This window comes from Mobula birostris, chromosome 2 (genome assembly GCF_030028105.1).
Source record: "Mobula birostris isolate sMobBir1 chromosome 2, sMobBir1.hap1, whole genome shotgun sequence".
Taxonomy (NCBI): domain Eukaryota; kingdom Metazoa; phylum Chordata; class Chondrichthyes; order Myliobatiformes; family Myliobatidae; genus Mobula; species Mobula birostris.
In genome coordinates this window covers 69203346-69221989 of record NC_092371.1, presented here as the reverse complement: position 1 = coordinate 69221989, position 18644 = coordinate 69203346, and the positions used below count along the sequence as shown (strand labels likewise).

At 40.8% G+C, this 18644-nt stretch overlaps 1 protein-coding gene across 3 annotated transcripts in view; it reads left to right on the top strand.

The window, feature by feature from the left end:
• The window catches only part of mybl2b (v-myb avian myeloblastosis viral oncogene homolog-like 2b), a 64901-nt gene that overhangs the window by 29284 nt on the left and 16973 nt on the right, over nt 1-18644 (top strand). The window contains exons 6-9 of one of the 3 annotated variants that reach the window (XM_072242507.1): nt 5268-5424; nt 6277-6345; nt 15821-16057; nt 17902-18261. In XM_072242507.1, the coding sequence (XP_072098608.1) occupies nt 5268-5424; nt 6277-6345; nt 15821-16057; nt 17902-18261 (823 nt within the window). Of the gene's footprint in view, nt 1-5267; nt 5425-6276; nt 6346-15817; nt 16058-17901; nt 18262-18644 lie in introns of all 3 variants that reach the window. The other 2 variants (XM_072242499.1, XM_072242513.1) reach the window with 2 other exon arrangements.

Below are 18644 nucleotides of genomic sequence, written 5' to 3'. Positions count from 1 at the left end.
AGCTCTTTTCTCCTGCCTCTGTAATTCCCTTTACTTCACTATAATACTAATACATTTGACTTCAGCTCCTCCCTCTCAAATTGTACGGTGAATTTTATCATATTATGATCACTGACTCCTCGGGGTTCCTTTACCTTAAGCTCCCTAATCAAATCCAGTTCATTGTACACCGAATTGTGAATAGCTGATCCTTTAGTGGGCTCAAAAAAGCTGCTCTAAAAAGTAATCTCATAGGCATTGTACAAATTCCCTCTCTTGGGGTCCAAAATCAGTACCAACCTGATTTTCCCAATCTACCTGCATATTGAAATCCATCATGACTTATATTACTGCCCTTTTGAAGTGCATTTTCTATCTCCCATTGTAATTTATAGCCCAAATCCTGGCTATTGTTGGAGACCCATATATAATTCCCATTTCTTTACCCTTGCAGTTTCTTAACCCTACCCACAACAATTCTGCATCTTCCGATCCTATGTTATCTCCTTTTAATGGTTTGAATTCATTGTTTCCAACAAAACTACACTACCTGCCTGTCCTTTTGACACAATGCATATCCTTGAATGTTAAGCTCCCAGCTATAATCTCATTTCATCCATGACTCAGTAATGCCCACAACATCATACCTATAATCCTCTACTGCGCTACAAGATCATCTACCTTATTCCGTATACTGTGTGCATTCAAATGTAACACCTTCAGCTCTATATTCGTCACCCTTTTTGATTTTGTCCTCGTTAAACTGCCACTCATTCCATCAAATGCACTTTTGTCTTCTCATCTATCCACCTGTCCTTCCAGACAGTCTCACTACATACTGCCTCTGCTTGTATAACAACCACCCTGTCCTCAATCCTGTCACTCAGTTTCCCATCCCCTTACCAAATTAGTTTAAACGCCCCCCCCCCCCCCCCAACAGTTCTAGTTATGGTGAGGCTTAGAAAAGAAATAGCATCAGTATTTCCAATGACACTTATTTGTAGTTTATCACCTTCCTAGCCATGGAAATTTAGCACTGGGATTCTGTTTCCACATTACACTAAGTGCATCTTGAATGAAACTTATACTTTTAGTTAGCCACAACAAAACATAACTGGTACACTTCTACATTTTTGTCTTAAGTGGCTGGAAGAGGCTATGATGGATAAATGCTACAAGCCCCTGATGCAGTTTTACAGACTGGAAAAGAGTTGGAGACTTGGGGAAGCTGGGTACTGTCTGAAAATTAGTCATATATCTTGCAACTTGCATCATTATTTGAATTCCAAAGCTGTGGAAATTTGTGGCCTCTATGTTGTTAGAGTTCATATAGAATTTGGAATGTGTTTGAAGCAAATTGTTTGGTTATGCTTTGTGAGGGTGTAACATTTTAAGCTAGTTCACAACAACTTTATTTTCCAGTATTTGTGAGGAATGTTCTTGCTGTCTGGTTAGATTCTCCTTAGTCATACAAACTTCGAATTTTGTGCTTTTTTTGTTTGTGCATTCATCTGTAAACTGCTGTTTAGTGCTTTAAACCAAAATCTTTCTTAAGGTATTTATAACTTGTGATCTAGCCAGTAATTGACAACAGATTCCAGGCAAATTAGGAACAATCTTCAGTAGTTCAGCAATAGTTTGTGGATTTGGAGTCAGATGAGAGCAGACCAGGTAAGAATAGAATTTTTTACCCCAAAGGAAATCTGTAAATCCAGTGGTTTTATACCTATTGTTATTGAGACTTGTTTTGCTGTTTTCCCCGGTCCCTGATGTCTTGGCATTTGGTTGTATAAATGGTTCTACTGACACAGAATTGAAAAAGTGTTCAGAAGGGACATGCAGTAGGCCAGAGGTAAGAGTAGGAGTGTCAGGCATTGGCTCAAAGGAGGCTTCAGCTGGAAAGAGGCTTTAGCTGTGGGTAAGCTTCTGTTATAGTTCCTTTTTTCTCTCTCTCTCTTATTGTACCTAGTGTAGTAAATGGCTGTTGTGTCATTTTCATGTTGGATATTAGAGTCCTGGGAGACCCAGAGACTCCCAGGGGACTACATCTGCATGAAGTGCATCCAGCTGCAGCTCCTTGAAGGCTATGTTGGGGATCTGCAGCAGCAGCTGGGTGACCTTTGGATTGTACGGGAGAGTGAAGAGATAATTGATCAGAGTTACAGGGAAGTACTCACCCTGAAGTTGCAGGAAGCTGGGTGTAAGTGCAAGTAGCTGGGTGACTGACAGGAGAAATGAAAATATGAATAGGCAATTAGCTCTGAGCATCCCTGTGGATATCAGTGTATTTGGATGCAGAATCGAAAAGGGTAGCAAATACAGTACTCAATGTGTTATATCTCAGTGGATGGAGTATAAGAAATAAGGTGGATGATCTTGTTGCACTATTACAGATTGTCAGGTAGGATGTTGTGGCCATCACTGAATCATGGCTAAAGGATGTAGTTGGGAGCTGAATGTCCAAGGTTACACATTGTGTTGGAGAGATTGGAAGGTAGGCAGAGGGGGTGGTGTGGCTGTGCTGGTAAAGAATGACATCAAAATCAGTAGAAAGATGTGACATAGGATTGGAAAATGTTGAATCCTTGTGTTGACTGCAAGGGTAAAAGGATCTTCATGGCAGTTATATACAGGCCTCCCAACAGTAGCTGGGGTGTGGACTCACAGATTTCAATGGGAAATAGAAAAGGTGTATCAAAAGGACAATGTTATGATAGTCATGGGAGATTTCAACATGCAGGTCAATTGGGAAAATCATACTGGTAAGGGATCTCAAGAGAGAGAGTTTGTTGAATGCCCACGAGATAGCTTTTTAAGCAGTTTGTCGTTTAGCCTATTAGGGGATCAGCCTTACTGGATTGTGTGTAATGTAATGAACCAGAGGTGATTAGGGAGCTGAAGGTAGAAGAACCCTTAAGAGGCAGTGATCATAATATGATTGAGTTCAACTTAAAATTTGATAGGGAGAAAGTAAAATCTTACATAGCAGTATTTCAGTGGAAAAAAGGAAATTACATGGGTATGAGAGAGAAGTTAGCCAAAGTAAATAGGAAGGAGCTGCTGGCAAAGATGACAGCAGAGCAACAATTTTCTGGGGAAAATGAAGGTGCAGGATAGATGTATTCTAAAAACAAAGAAATACTCAAATGGCAAAATAGTACAACTTTGGGTAACAAGGGAAGTCAAAGCTTATGTAAAAGCAAAAGAGAGGGCATACAACAAAGCAAATCATTAAGAGTGAAGAGATGAAATATGAAAGCAAGCTAGCAAACAATATCAAAGTGGATAGTAAAAGCTTTTTTCAAATATGTAAAAAATAAGAGAGACGAGAGTGGATATAGGACCGCTAGGAAATGAGGCCGGACAAATAATAATGGGGGAACAAGGAGATGGCAGATGAACTAAATGAGTATTTTGCATCAGTCTTCACTATGGAAGACACTAGCAGCATGTCAGATATTGAAGGGTATGAGGGAAGAGAAATGAGTGCAGTTACTATGACAAGGGAGAGGTTGCTCAAAAAACTGAAAGACCTTCGAGTACATAAGACACTCGGGCCAGATGAATTGCACTCTAAGGTTCTGAAAGAGTAGCAATAGAGAGTGTGGAGGCATTAGTAGTGACCTTTCAAAAATCACTGGACTCTGGCATGGTGCCAGAGGACTGGAAAATTGCAAATGTCACTCCACTCTTTGAGAAAGGAGGAAGGTAGCAGAAAGGAAATTATAGACCAGTTAGCCTGACCTCTGTGGTTGGGAAGATGTTGGAGTCAACTGTTAAGGATGAGGTTGTGGAGTACTTGGTGACACAGGGCAAGTTAGGACAAAGTCAGCATGGTTTCCTTAGGGGGAGATCTTGCCTGATGAACCTGTTCAAATACTTTGAGATTACAAGTAGAATAGATAAAGGAGATCAGTGGATGTTGTATATTTTGTCTTTCAGAAGGCCTTTGACAAGTTGCCACACATGATGCTGCTTACCAAGTTAATAGCCCATGGTATTACAGGAAAGTTACTGGCATGGTTAGAACATGGGCTGATTGGTAGGAGGCAGCAAGTGGGAATAAAGGAATCTTCTGCTGGTTGGCTGCCAGTGATTAGTAGTGTTGTGCAGGGGCTGGTGTTGGAACTGCTTTTTATGGTGTATATCAATGATTTAGATGGAATAGGTGGCTTTGTTGCCACGTTTTTTAGACGGTACAGAGATTTGTGGAGGGGCAGGTAATGTTGAGGAAACATAGGATGCAGAAGGACTTAGAAAGATTAGGAGAATGGACAAGAGAGTGGCAAATGAAATACAATATTGGAAAATGCATGGTCATGCACTTTGGTAGAAGAAATAAATGTGCAGACTATTTTCTAAAGAGGGAGAAAATCCAAAAATCTGAGCTGCAGAGGGACTTGGGAGTCCTTGTGCAGAACACCTTTAAGGTTAACTTGTAGGTAGAGTCAATGGTGAGGAAGGCAAATGCAATGTTACCATTCATTTCAAGAGGTCTAGAATACAAGAGCAGGAATATGATGCTGAGGCTTTATAAGGCACTGGTGAGACCTCACCTTGATTATTGTGAACAGTTCTGGACTCTTCATCTCAGAAAAGATGTGCTGGCACTGGACAGGGTTCAGAGAAGGTTCACAAGGATGATTCTGGGAATGAAAGGGTTATCATACGAGGACTGTTTGATAGCTCTGGGTCTGTACTTGCTGGAATTTAGAAAGATGAGGGGGGATCTCATTCAAATCTTTCAAATGTTGAAAGGCCTAGAGGGAATAGATGTGGAGAAGATATTTCCCATGGTGGGGGAGTCTAGGACAAAAGGGCACAACCTCAGGATAGAGGGGCATCCATTTAAAATAGAGATGCGGAGAAATTTCTTCAGCTAGAGAGTGGTGAATTTGTGGAATTTATTACCACAGGCAGCTGTGTAGGCGAGGTAGTTGGGTGTATTTGAGGCAAAGCTTGATAGGTTCTTGATTGGACATGGCATTAAAGGTTACGGGGAGAAGGCTGGGGAGTGGGGCTGAAAAACAGGATCAACCATGACTAAATGGTGGAGCAGATTCAAAGGGCCAAATGGCTTAATATTACTCCCATGCCTTATGGTCTAATAAATTGTATCATCAAAGTATTTGGGGGAGAAAAAAAGGAAAAATAGTAACATACTGTAGAATTCTTGGATAAAACTTTAAAACAAAAACATTCACTGATAATGAAATGTTAAGCAATGCTAGCTAATGTTTTGAATTTAATATAGCCATACTCTGAGTAATGACATTTTTTAATGATAGGACCGACAATGCTGTAAAAAATCATTGGAACTCTACAATGAAGAGGAAGGTGGAGATGGAAGGCTATTTGCAAGACGGTAACCAGGATATGCCGATGTTCTTACTTACTCATTCGGAAGATGGTGAACTCCAGGTTTACAGAGCCACAGTGACAGAGGTTTGTGTTCTTCAAATCTTCAGAGAAAATTCCTGTACGAGTTGAGCTTTATTAACTTTTATTAGTACTACTAATTGTGACATTTAGACAGTCTCCTTAATAAGGAATCTTCTTTGTTAAATATTAGGAAATAAGAATTGCAGGGAAGTTTCAAAATTACATCTACTATTACCATAACCCCACCCCGCCATCAGTCTTTTTTTTAAACATAGCCCCGTTACATAGAATGCCCCAAAGGACTTAGTAGTTTTTTTTCCCCTGAAAGCTGTTGTTTGAGGGATACACATGGGGAGAACTTCCTTGTTCTTTGAATGGTGATATGCTGTCTTTTTGTATTCACTTGAGAGGGAAATTGATTATATGCCTTGACTAAAATATTCCTCTTGTGTTACTAATGGACTAGATTGTTGTGATTCTTCTGTGCTTAAGCTTTGGTGGCAATTGAATTTTGAGAGAGAATTAAAGTTGTAACTTTTTGTTTTGGTTAAATTACTTTTGCTTGTTCTTTACATCAGTAAATTTATGTTTTCATTCTGTCCTTATATTTTTTTAACAAAAAATAGCATTGATTTTTATGTAGTTCTGGGGTGGGGGAGGGGGCAAACAAGTTCAGATTTTTTTTTTCTTGTTTTGCAAAATTCTGTTAAAAAATCCAGTAAGAATGGATTTGATTTTTTTTAGCCTGCCTTTCTGGCTGATTAACTGAGCACCCACAATTCCATTTGTGCAGTTCGTCTCCAAACTCTTAGCAGTTTCTGTCTGAAATAGGGTGCGGACTTCTTGGTTAAGAGGAATGTTGTTAAGGGGTAAGAAATAACTTGCTTATACCAAAATTTTGTTTTCTTGTTTCAGCCATCTTTAAAACAAGAACCTGTCACTGTGGAAACTATTTCACAACCAACTTCTGTTACATTAAAACAGGTAATATGCTAATCATTCAATGGTAGGGCATGTAAATAATTAGAGTTTCAGTTTTTTAACTTCTAACTTTGTGTGCATTCATAAGGAAGATTTGCAGCTATGTTTTTGTAAATGAACAAATTGTCCATTTGTTTAATTCGAACTAAAGACAGTGTTACATATATGTCACAGGTCCTACTGGCATGCAAAGTTATCTTTAATTTTCTGAAGATCTAGTAGGCTATCTGAATCTTTATTTTTAGTTGCCACTGTACCTAATTATGTTTTTGGAAGTGGTCAGAAAAGCTCATATTCTAAAATAGTAAAAGAAAAGGAAAATGGTGGAATGTGCTCAAGAGCAGTATGTTTTGGGTATATCAGAACAAAGGTAAGTAAGAAAACTGGCATTATTTAAGTTGCAGAGAAGGTGGTGGGGGGATGGGAGGTGGAGGATGAACAATTGGCAGGATGGAAGTGGACACTAATGTAAGTAAGTGGTGATGCTGTCAGTTGAGAGAAGATATTTATTGTTGATCTATCTGGGGCAGTTGTGAATGAAAGAAAATGAATGAGAATAATGAAAAGAAAGTATAAAAAAGTTGTAATTGTGATGAACAAGCAATATCTGTGGAGAGTGAAAAAAAGGCATTTTGAAATTCATGTTAATGACATTTCATCAGAACTGATCGGTTTTGATACAAACTAGAAAGGTTGGTTATCTGAAATTTTGAAGGTTGCAATGTACCTCACTGGAAGTTCCAATTCTATTCCAATGGAGCCTAGTGTCAATTCGAACACCATCTGATCTTCCAGTTGTTTGCCTTAAATCCTCAATTAATTCAGTGTTTTGAAGAATAAACAGTGTTTTCACTTTGCTTTAAACGTCTGATAATAGTTGAAGCTAGTGGAGGAAATAGACAGCGTTTTAAATATATAACATACTATTTAATATTAATGTAAAATCTAAAATACATAGAATAGGAATAACATGAAATACAGATGAAAATCTCTACTACTTAGCGATTCCAAGAAGAAAAAAGAAAAGTATATAAAGCTCTGGGAGCTAGAATCAAACAGAGCCCCAGAGGATTATAAAGGAACCAGGAAAGGATTCAAGAAGGGAATTAGGAAAGCCAGGAGGGGGCATGAAAATTTCTTGGCAAGGAGGATTAAGGAAAATCTCAACACATTCTCTACATTTATCAAAGGCAAGAGAATAACTAGGAAGAGGGTATGACCACTCAAGGATAAAGGTGGGAAATATTTACTTAGATGTGGGTGTGGTCCTTAAAAAGCTGTTCCTTTCCTTAATCAGTGGCCTTAATGAGAGCTTTACATCGGTATTTACCAAGAGAAGGATGTTGAGGATAGGGAGATCAGTGCTGAGTGTATTGATATTCTAAGGCATTTTGAGGTAAAGGAGGAGGTAGTGGGGGGTGTCTTCATGAACATTAAGATAGATGCGTCATAAGAACATAAAAAATAGGAGCAGGAGTAGGCTAGCTGGCCCGTCGAGCATGCTTCACCATTCAGTAATGTTAATGGCTGATCTGCCGATGGGCTCATATCCACCAACGTGTCTTTTCCTCATAACCATTAATTCCCCTACTGCGCAAAAAATCTATCCAACCTTGTCTTAAGTATTTTTGCTGAGGTAGCCTCCACTGCTTCATTGGGCAGAGAAATCTACAGATTCATCACTCTCTGGGAAAAGCAGTTCCTCCTCATCTCTGTCCTAAATCTACGCACCCGAATCTTGAGGCTATGTCCGTTAGTGCTAGTTTCATCTACCAGTGAAAACAACTTTCCTGCCTCTCTCTTACTTATCCCTTTCATAATTTTATATGTTTCTATAAAACCTCCTCTCATTCTTCTGAATTCCAGCAAGTACAGTCCCAGGTGACTCAATTTCTCCTCATGGTCTAACCCCCTCATCTCTAGAATCAACCTGGTGAACCTCCTTCAAAGCCAGAATATCCTTCCTCAAGTAAGGAGACCAGAACTGCACACAGTACTCCAGGTGCAGCTTCACCGGTACCCTGCACAATTGCAGCATAACCTCCCTGCTGTTAAATTCAATCCGTCTGGCAATGAAGGCCCACATTCCATTTGCCTTCTTGATAGCCTGCTGCACCTGCAAACCAACTTTTTGTGATTCATGCACAAGCACTACCAAGTTCCCCTGTACAGCAGCATGCTGCAATATTTTACCATTTAAATAATAATCTGCTCTTTCATTTTTTTTCTTCCGAAGTGTATGACCTTGCATTTGCCAACATTGTACTCCATCTGCCAGAACCTTGCCCACTCACTTAACTTATCTATATCTCTCTGTATCTTCTGCACAATTTGCTTTTCCACTCAATTTAATATCATCAGCAAATGTAGATACACTACACTCAGTCCCTTCTTCCAGATTGTTAATGTATATCATGAATAGTTATGGGCCCAGCACCAACCCCTGGTGCACACCGCTCACCACTGATTGCCAACCAGAGAAACACCCATGTATCCCAACTCTCTTCTTTCTATTAGTTAACCAATCGTCTATCTATGCTAATAAATCACTCCCAACTCTATGCATCCTTTTAAGTCTTTTACGCGGCACTTTATCGAACGCCTTCTGGAAATCCAAGTAAATAACCTCCATCTGTTCCCTCTGCCCACTGTGCTCATTATATCCTCAAAGAGCTCCAGTAAGTTTGTCAAACAGGATCTGCCTTTGCTGAATCCATGCAGCGTCTGCCTTAAGGATCTATTTCTTTTCTAATTCCTCGCTATTTTCTTCTTTAATGATAACTTCAAGCATTTTCCCAATTACAGATGTTAAACTAACTGGCCTATAGTTACCTACCTTTTCCTACAACCTTTTTTGAACAGTGGTGTGACATTTGCTGTCTTCCAATCTGCCGGGACCTGCCCAGAGTCCAGAGAATTTTAGTAAATTATCACCAAAGCCTCTACTATAACTTTTGTCATTTCTTTCAGTACCCTGGGATGCATTCCATCAGGACCAGAGGAGTTACCTATCTTTAGGTCCACAAGTTTGCTCAGCACTACCTCTTTAATAATAGCTATTGTATCGAGGTCCTCAACTCCCATTGCATCCGTAACATCTGTCTTTGGTATGTTAAATGTGTCCTCCACTGTGAAGAGCGACACAAAATAGTCATTCAAAGCCTCAGCCATTTCCTCATTACCCAATATCAATTTCCCCTTCTTGTCCTCCAAGGGATCTACATTCACTTTAGCCACCCATTTCCACTTTATATAATTATAAATTCTTTTACTATCCGTTTTTATATTTTGTGCTAGTTTAGTTTCAAAATCTAGCTGCCCTTTCTTTATTGCTTGCTTAGTGGTACTTTGTTGCTTTTTAAAGTTTTCCCAATCTTCTAGTTTCCCACTACTCTTGGTGACTTTGTTTGCACGAGCTTTTAGCTTGATGCCTTCTTTTAGTTCCTTAGTTATCCAAAGCTGGCTCTCCCCACCCTTACTGTCCTTTTTACTGGAAAATTCCTTTGTTGAGCACCATGAAAAATCTCTTTGAAAGTCTTCCTTTGTTCCTCAACTGTCCCACTATATAGCCTGTGTTCTCATTCTACGCTAGCCAAATCCTCCCTCATCACATTGTAGTCTCCATTGTTTAGGCATAATACACTGGTTTTAGATTGAACTATTGCATCATCCCTTTGTATGAGAAATTCAATGAAACTGTGATCACTCTTTCCAAGATCACTACAAGATCACTAATTTTACTTGTCTCCTTGCACAGGACCAGATCTAAGCCAGCACATTCCCTTGTAGGTTCAGTAACATGCTGTTCAAGAAAGCCATCAGGGATGCATTTTATGAAGTCCTTCTCAAGACTACCTCGACCAACTTGTTTCAACCAGTGTCTGTCCAAGTTAAAGTCCCCCGTGATAACTGCTGTTCCATTCTTACATGCCTCAGATATTTGTCTGTCTATTGCCTGTGCCATTGTAATGTAATTACTTGGTGGCTGATAGACATCTTCCACCAGTGATTTTTTCCCTTTACTATTCCTAATCTCTACCCAGTTGGATTCAACATTCTGCTCCTTAGATCTTATATGTCTCTCACTATTGCTCCAATCTCATCCTTAATTAAGAACGTTAACCCACCTCCCTTACCTTCCTGCCTATCCTTCCGTATTACCTGATATCTTTGGATATTTAATTCCCAATCCTCTCCACCCTGCAACCAAGTCTCTGTGATGGCCACTAAATTATACCTCTTTGTACTGATTTGTGCCATAAGTTCACTGACCTTGTTTCGAATACTACGGACATGCAAATAAAGTAAATCTTGTAATCTTTTACTCTTTTGCTTTTCTTCACTCCACCCCACTCTTACTTTTTTATATCTTTTGCTTTATCTTTATCCACACTTTTCTTTTTTACTTTATCCATACTTCTCCAATCTGTTGAACTCATCCCCCTACTATTTAGTTTAAAGCTCTATCCACAGCCCTAGTTATGTGATTTGCCAGGTCCCATCACGGTTCGGGTGGAGCCCATCCTATTGGTACATCTCCCTCCTTCCTCAATACTCGTGCCAATTTCCCATGAATTCAAACCCACTTCTCCCATGCCAATCCTTGAGCCACACATTTAACTCTGTAATCTTCTTGACCCTTTGCCAGTTTGCACGTGGCTCGGGTAACTACCAGAGATAACTACCTTTTTGGTTCTGCTTTTTAATTTATTCCCTGGCTGCTCAAATTCTTTCAGCAGAAACTCTTTCCTTATTCTACCTATGTCGTTGGTACCCACATGGACCACGACAACGGGATCTTTCCCCTCCCACTGCAAATTCCTCTGCAGTTTAGATAAGATGTCCTGAACCCAGGCACCAGGCAGGCAACATAGCCTTCAAGATGCTCTGTCCTTCGACAGAGAACTCTTGTCTATTCCCCTGACTATACTGTCCCAATTATCACTACATTTCTCTTCTTTCCCTCCTCTTGAATGGCTCCGTGAACTACAGTGCCACAGTTAGGTTGCTTATCCTTTCTACAGCCCCCACTCTCATCCACATAGGGAGCAAGAATCTCAGACCTGTTGGACAAGCTCAAGGGCTGAGCCTCCTTCAGCACTGTCTCCTGGATTGCACTACCCTCCTCACTCGCAGCCCGCCCTTTTCTCCCTGATCACAGACCGAATTTGAGGCAGCTAATCTAATGGGTGTGACTCGCTCCTGAATCAGAGAATTCAGGTAACTCTCCCTCTCCCTGATGTGCTACAGTGTTTGAAGCTCAGATTCCAGGAAATCAACTTTGAGCCCGATTTCCTCAAGCAGCCAACACTTGCTGCAGATCTGGTCACCAGGATCCACAATGGATTCCACCAGCTCCCACATATGCAGCTATGAAATCAGAATCAGGTTTATTATCATCGGCATGTGTCATGAAATTTGTTAACTTAGCAGCAGCAGTTCATAATACATAATATCCTATGTATATTGAATAGGTTAAAAATCGTGCAAAAAACAGAAATAATATATATTTAAAAAGTGAGGTAGTGCTCACGGGTGCAGTGTCCATTTAGGAATCAGATGGCAGAGAGGAAGAAGCTGTTTCTGAAACGCTGAGTGTGCGCCTTCAGGCTTCTGTACCTCCTGCCTGATGGTAACAGTGAGAAAAGGGAATGTCCTGGGCGCTGGGGATCCTTAACGATGGACCCTGAGACAGCAAACTTTGAAGGTGCTCTGGGTACTTTGCAGGCTAGTACGCAAGATGGAGCCGATTAAATTTACGACCCTCTGCAGCTTATTTCGGTTCTGTGCAGTAGCTCCCCTATACCACATAGTGATGCAGCCTGTTAGAATGCTCTCCATGGTACATCTATAGAAGTTTCTGAATGTTTTTGTTGACATACCAAATCTCTTCCAACTCCTAATGAAGTATAGGCGCTGTCTTGCCTTCTTTATTGCTGTATCAATATGTTGGAACCAGGTTAGGTCCTCTGAGATCTTGATACCCAGGAACTTGAAACTGCTCACTTTCTCCAATTCTGATCCCTCTATGAGGATTGGTATGTGTTCCTTCTTCTTACCCTTTTTGAAGTCTATAATCAGCTCTTGTGTCTTACTCATGTTGAGTGCAAAGTTGATGCTGTGACACCACTCCACAAGTTGGTATATCTTGTTCCTGTACGCCCTCTCATCTCCATCTGAGATTCTACCAACAGTGATTGTATCATCAGCAAGTTTGTAGATGGTATTTGAGCTATGCCTAGCCACACAGTCATGGATATAGAGAGAGTAGAGCAGTGGGCTAAGCACACACCCCTTAGGTGCACCAGTGTTGAATGGAAGTGAGGAGGAGATATCACTAATCTGCACAGGTTGTGGTCTTCCGGCTAGGAAATCGAGGACCCAATTGCAGGGGAAGGTACAGAGGCCCAGGTTCTGCAACTTCTCAATCAGGATTGTGGGAATCATGGTGTTAAATACTTAGCTATCATCGACGAACAGCATCCTGATGTACGTGTTTGTATTGTCCAGGTGGTCTAAGGCTGTGTGAAGAACCATTGAGACTGTGTCTGCTGTTGACCTAGTGTGACGATAGGCAAATTGCATTGGACCCAGGTCCTTACTGAGGGGGAAGTTCAGTCTAGTCAAGACTAAAGTGTTCCATCACCGTAGATGTGAGTGCTACTGGGCGATAGTCATTAAGGCAGCTCACATTATTCTTCTTTGGCACTGGAATAATTGTTGCCTTTTTGAAGCAAGTGGGAACTTCCACCTGTTGCAGTGAGAGGCTGAAAATGTCCTTGAATACTCCTACCAGTTAGTTGGCACAAGTTTTCAGAGCCTTACCAGGTACTCCTTTGGGGTCTTCCGCCTTGGGGTTCATCCTTTTTAAAGACAGCCTAAGATGGCCTCTGATTCAGAGATTACAGTGTCACCAGGTGCAGCAGGGATCTTCACAGCTATAGTTATGTTCTCCCTTTCAAAGCGGGCATAGAAGCGTTGAGTTCATCTGGTAGTGAAGCATCGCTACCATTCATGCTATTGAGTTTCACTTGCAGGAAGTAATGTCTTGCAAACCCTGCCAGAGATGTACATCTGATATCGCCTCCAACCTTGTTTGAGATTGTCTCTTCGCCCTTGAAATAGCCCTCTGTAAGTCATACCTAGTTTTCTGGTACAGACCTGGGTCACCAGCCTTGAATGCCACAAATCAGCAGACGACGTATCTCCTGGTTCATCCACGGCTTTTGGTTTGGGAATGTACAGCAAGTCTTAGTAGGCACACACTCATCCACACAGGTTTTAATAAAGTTGTTAACAACGGCGGCAGCATTCTCATCCAGATTGAAGATGAATCCCTAAATACGGTCCAGACCACCGATCAAAGCAGTCCTGTACGCGCTCCTGTATTTCCCTTGTCTGTATCTTCTTGGTCTTCACTACTGGTGCTGCAGTCTTCAGTTTCTGCCTGTACTTGGAGTAGAAGTACAGCACATCACCTGGTCCTGCATCACCCCTAGTGACTTTATTCAACCACTACAAAAGCCTTACCTGCTACTTGTCTGTGCCTCCTTGCCAAAGCCTCTAGTTCCCACTCCTACACTGGTCCACTCACACCGAGTCCCCAGGGTTTGATGGAATGTACCCCAGGTTATTGAGAGAGGCAAGAGAACAGATTGCTGGGCCTTGACCAATATGTTTATGAACTCTCTGGCTACAGGCAAGGACCCAGAGGACTGGCAAATAGCTAATGTTCCATTGTTCAAGAAGGGAACCAGGGATAATCCTGGAAACTATAGACCGGTGAGTCTCACGTCACTGATAGGGAAGTTAATGAAGACACTTCTTAAGGATAGAATTTTTGAGCATTTGGAAAACCATGACCTAATTAGCCAGCATGGCTTTGTGCGGGGCAAGTCGTGTCTTACTAACTTGAATGAGTTTTTTGATGGGTGGAGAAATGGCAGATGGAGTTTAACCCTGCCAAATGTGAAGTGTTGCATCTTGATAGATCAAATATAAAAAGACAGTACACTGTTAAGGGAAAGATCCTTAACAGTGTTGATAAGCAGAAGGATCTTGGGGTCCATAGCTCCATAAAAGTGGCTACACAGGTTGATAGGGTGGTTTAGAAGGCATATGGCATGCCTTGTATTTATTAGTTGAGGCATTGAGTCAAAAGTCAGGAAATTATGTTGCACATTTATAAAACTCTAGTTAGGCTGCATCTGGAGTATTGCATACAGTTGTGGTCACCCCATTATTGTGAGGATTTCGAGGTTTTGGGAAGGTTGCAGAGGAGGTTTACCAGGATGCTGCCCGGATTATGTACTATAACGAGAGGTTGGACAAACCTGGGTTTCTCTGGAGCAGCAGTGGCTGAGGGGCAATCTGTTAGAGGTTTATAAGATTAAGAGAGGCATAGATAGAGTAGACAAGACAGTATTTTTTTCCACAAGGTTGAATTGTTTAATACTAGAGGGCATGCATTTAACGTGAATGTCATTTTAAAGGAGGTGTGAGAGAGAAGTTTTTTTACACAGAGTGGTAGGTGCCTGGAATGTGCTGCCTGAGGTAGCAGAGGCAGATACATTAGGGACTTTTAAGAGATGATTAAATAGACACATAATGTGAGGAAAATGGAGGGATATGCACATTGTGTAGGTATAAGGGATTAGTTTAGTTGACCATTTGATTACAAATTTATTTGGTTCAGCACAACATTGTGGGCCCAAGGGCTTGTTCCTGTGCTGTGCTGTTCTGTGTCCTATGTTTATCAATTCAAAATGCTCTAATCATAACTTGTTTAAATAAAAGTTAATTCTGTGTCTTGATTACGTTTGAAAATCTTCTTGATTTTAAACACGCATGCCCTTGATCCAGTCTTGCAATTTGGACTAAAGGATTGTGTTGATAACCCTCCATATCCTTGCAGTGATTTGTTTGCAGCAACCTCTCCATTCTTTTGACACAAGCTGGGGTCTGATCAGCCCCGGCGGAGTCACCTGGAGGAGGTTGTATGATGTTGAAAGACCCGAAACACCCGATGATTCCAGGAACATCATTGAAGATGTGTCCAGACGCATCAATAGATGTATGTACACAACAGGTCACCTTTGTGGACTTTGTATTCACTCCAGAGCTTAGGTGGCATTTAAGCTTAGGGGGAGATTGTGAATCAGAATGGTGATTCAAAAATTCAAGACTAAAAACTTGGACTTTAGATTCTGAAAAGCAAGTCATCTGGGAGATTATCATACTCCTGCAGATATATTTTAATGCATAAAGTAAGTTTAAAATATACTTTTGATAATATTTTCAAAGCAGTTTAAATGGCTTAATTATTTGACTGTAAAATCCTTTAGTATTTGTAGTCGTGGTGCAGTTGCCACAAAAACAGCTGTTGACTTGCAGATGATTTTAAGTTTAGCTAAAAACAATTTTCTCCCCCACCTGCCCCTTGCCCACCCCACTCTGCCATCCCCATTGATGACAGGAGGACAGTTTAGCCACTTGGCCGGGCAGTCTTCTTACGGATAACTCCTTACATTGTGATCATGGACCCTCAGCTACTTCTGAAACACAGCAGGAACAGTCCACTTCAGATCAATCCCAGGAAGTTACCCACTCCAAAGAAGAGGATTCTAGTAGTACATTTGTGATTGTGGAATGTGAGGGAATATTTTCAACACAGGAGATCCCTGAATTCTCTGAACCTCTGGAGTTAATCAAATGTGTAAGTGCTTTGGAAGTTGTCTTTCAAGTTGATAATTGTCTGATCATTGTCAGAATCATTTTTTGCACTATCAGTTCCAATGATATTTGCCTTCCATTATTTGTGTGAATTATTTGGAGTCAATTATAATAGGCTTATTGTGACAAAAGATGAAAGCTTACTTTGTGTACAAGGATAATCTGCCATCCTGCCCTGAATTGCCACCATCTTCAAATTCTCATCTCAATTGGAAACACAGTTTTATAGAAAACAGTGGCAAACATAACTTTCCTACGTTATTTTAGCAAGGGGGAACTGGTTGAGTTTTCCCCTTGTTTACCCTGTTTTCCTACCCCATCATTGTCACTGGTACGAATATCTATTGCTGCAGTAGAGGGTAATAGAAACTTGCATCTTCCAATTTAGCAGCTCAGCCACTGATTGAGGAAAGGAACAGTTCATTCAAACTTTACTTTCCTTCTAGCTTACCCCAGAAGTTATCTGAGTAAATATTTATGTATTGCAGAGCTAGTGGGGTTTGATTTTAACATCTTCTAGCATGCTCAGAAAACATGGTTGAGGTTGAACCTCACATTCTTTCATCCTCTCCATCAGATACATTTTGGTTGGGGTAGGGGGTAAGATTATCAGATTTCCTCCTTAAGCCTCTGTAACATCTCATAAGTGCTTTTAGACCAAAAGAAAATAGTTTGTCATTTTTAAGGCTATGTCAGTTGGGTGGATTTTCTTTCAATTAATGCTTTCTATCACTTCTTGGCCTGTGATTTACATAAGAACCTAAGAAATAGGAGCAGGAATAGGCCATCTGGCCTATTGAGTTTGCTTGGTCGTTTATTAATGGCTAGTCTGCCGTGAACTCAGCTTCACTATCTGCTTTTTCCCCATAACCTTTAATTCCCCTGCTATACAAAAATCTGTGTCTAATGAGGTTGTCTCTACTGCTTCCCTGGGCAGAGAATTCCACAGATTTACTATTCTCTGGGAAAATCAGTTTCACCTCATTTGTGTCCTAAACCTATTTCCCTGAATTTGAGGCCAGTAAATCATTCCTCAAGTAAGGAGGTCAGAATGGTATGCAGTACTTCAGCTGTGGTCTCGGCAGTACCCAGTAAACTTGTAGCATAACCTCCCTGCTTATACGGTACATTCAATCCCTGTAGCAATGAAGGCCAAAATTCCATTTGCCTTCTTGATAACCTGTTGTACCTACAAGCCAACCTTTTGCAGTTCATGCTCCCAAGTCCCTTTGCACACCAGCATGCTGTAATCTTTCAGCATTTAAGTAATAATCCAATTGAATAATTTTCCTTCGAAAGTGGATGAACTCGCATTTACCTGTATTGTGTTCCATATGTTCCCAAATGATGTCACTGAGTTAAGCGGAGACTTTTCACCTCCTATCCTTCACAATTGCATGTGTGTTGGCTTTTCTCCTTGGTCATGCACAATTATGCATCCAAGTATTTAATAATAATGGGGTGAAGGGATAATTTTGATGGCATGAGTTTGTCACCAGGTTATGATAGAGTTCAGTTCGTGTGAAGTGTTCATAAACCAAACAGCTCACAATTTGAAAAGGTGATTGTCAACCAGGTACCCACACAGCAGAAGATGCCTGCAGCCCTACAGCAGCTGACAGACCCTCACACTGGTCTCCCATATGCTTGTGAGCTGTACTGAAGTCAGGCATTCGTACACTGGGAGGGACTTGTATCTGAATCATTCAAATTTGCGTTGGAAGGTTTTCATAATGACTCACAATTTTGAACTTAAGCACATTGAGAGAAAAGATAACCTCAAAATGCTATTTAAAATATTAATTTTGCTTATTCTTCATATTGAAGGAACCAGATGCGTGGTCTGACCTATCTTGCTTCGATTTACCGGAAGATATTGTTAAACAAGAGCCAGTAGAGACCTCGCAGCAGACTTTGACTGAATATCGCATTGATGCAAATACCATCTCTGACCTGAGCAAAAGTGCAAAGAAGGGTGAACTCATCCCCATGATCACCTCGCCAGTTGCAGGAAGCTTCAGCACTCCTCCAACAATCCTGCGGCGCAAGAGGAAAACAAAAATCACACTATCACCCGTTACTGAAAGCAATTCTAATAATAGTTTTACAATTATTGAAAGCAGCACCAGCAGTAGCATGACTCCAAAAAGTACCCCAGTGAAGACCTTGCCTTTCTCGCCATCGCAGGTAAAATTGCAATTGTATAGCTGACAAAACAGTGTAAGGATGGGCTATAACCTGCTGATAGTTAGTTGGTGGGTCTGTAGTTGGCTAGCCCAAATGCCAGTGTTGTGTTGAAGATGCTGGAATCTGGAGTAAAAAAAAAATAACCTGCTGGAAGGACTGTGGGTCAAACGGCATCTTCCCTCTACACTCTCAGTCGTAATGAAAGGATTCAACCTGAAACATCAACCTTCCCTTTGCCTTGATTAACGCTGCCTGACCCATTGAGTTCTTACAGCATTTTATTTTGTGCTAAGGATGTGAATTTGGCTGACCTCCTGGATTTGCCTTTTGGGTTCAATGGCACTCCATAGTCATCTGAATTAAGCCATACATACTTTATATTT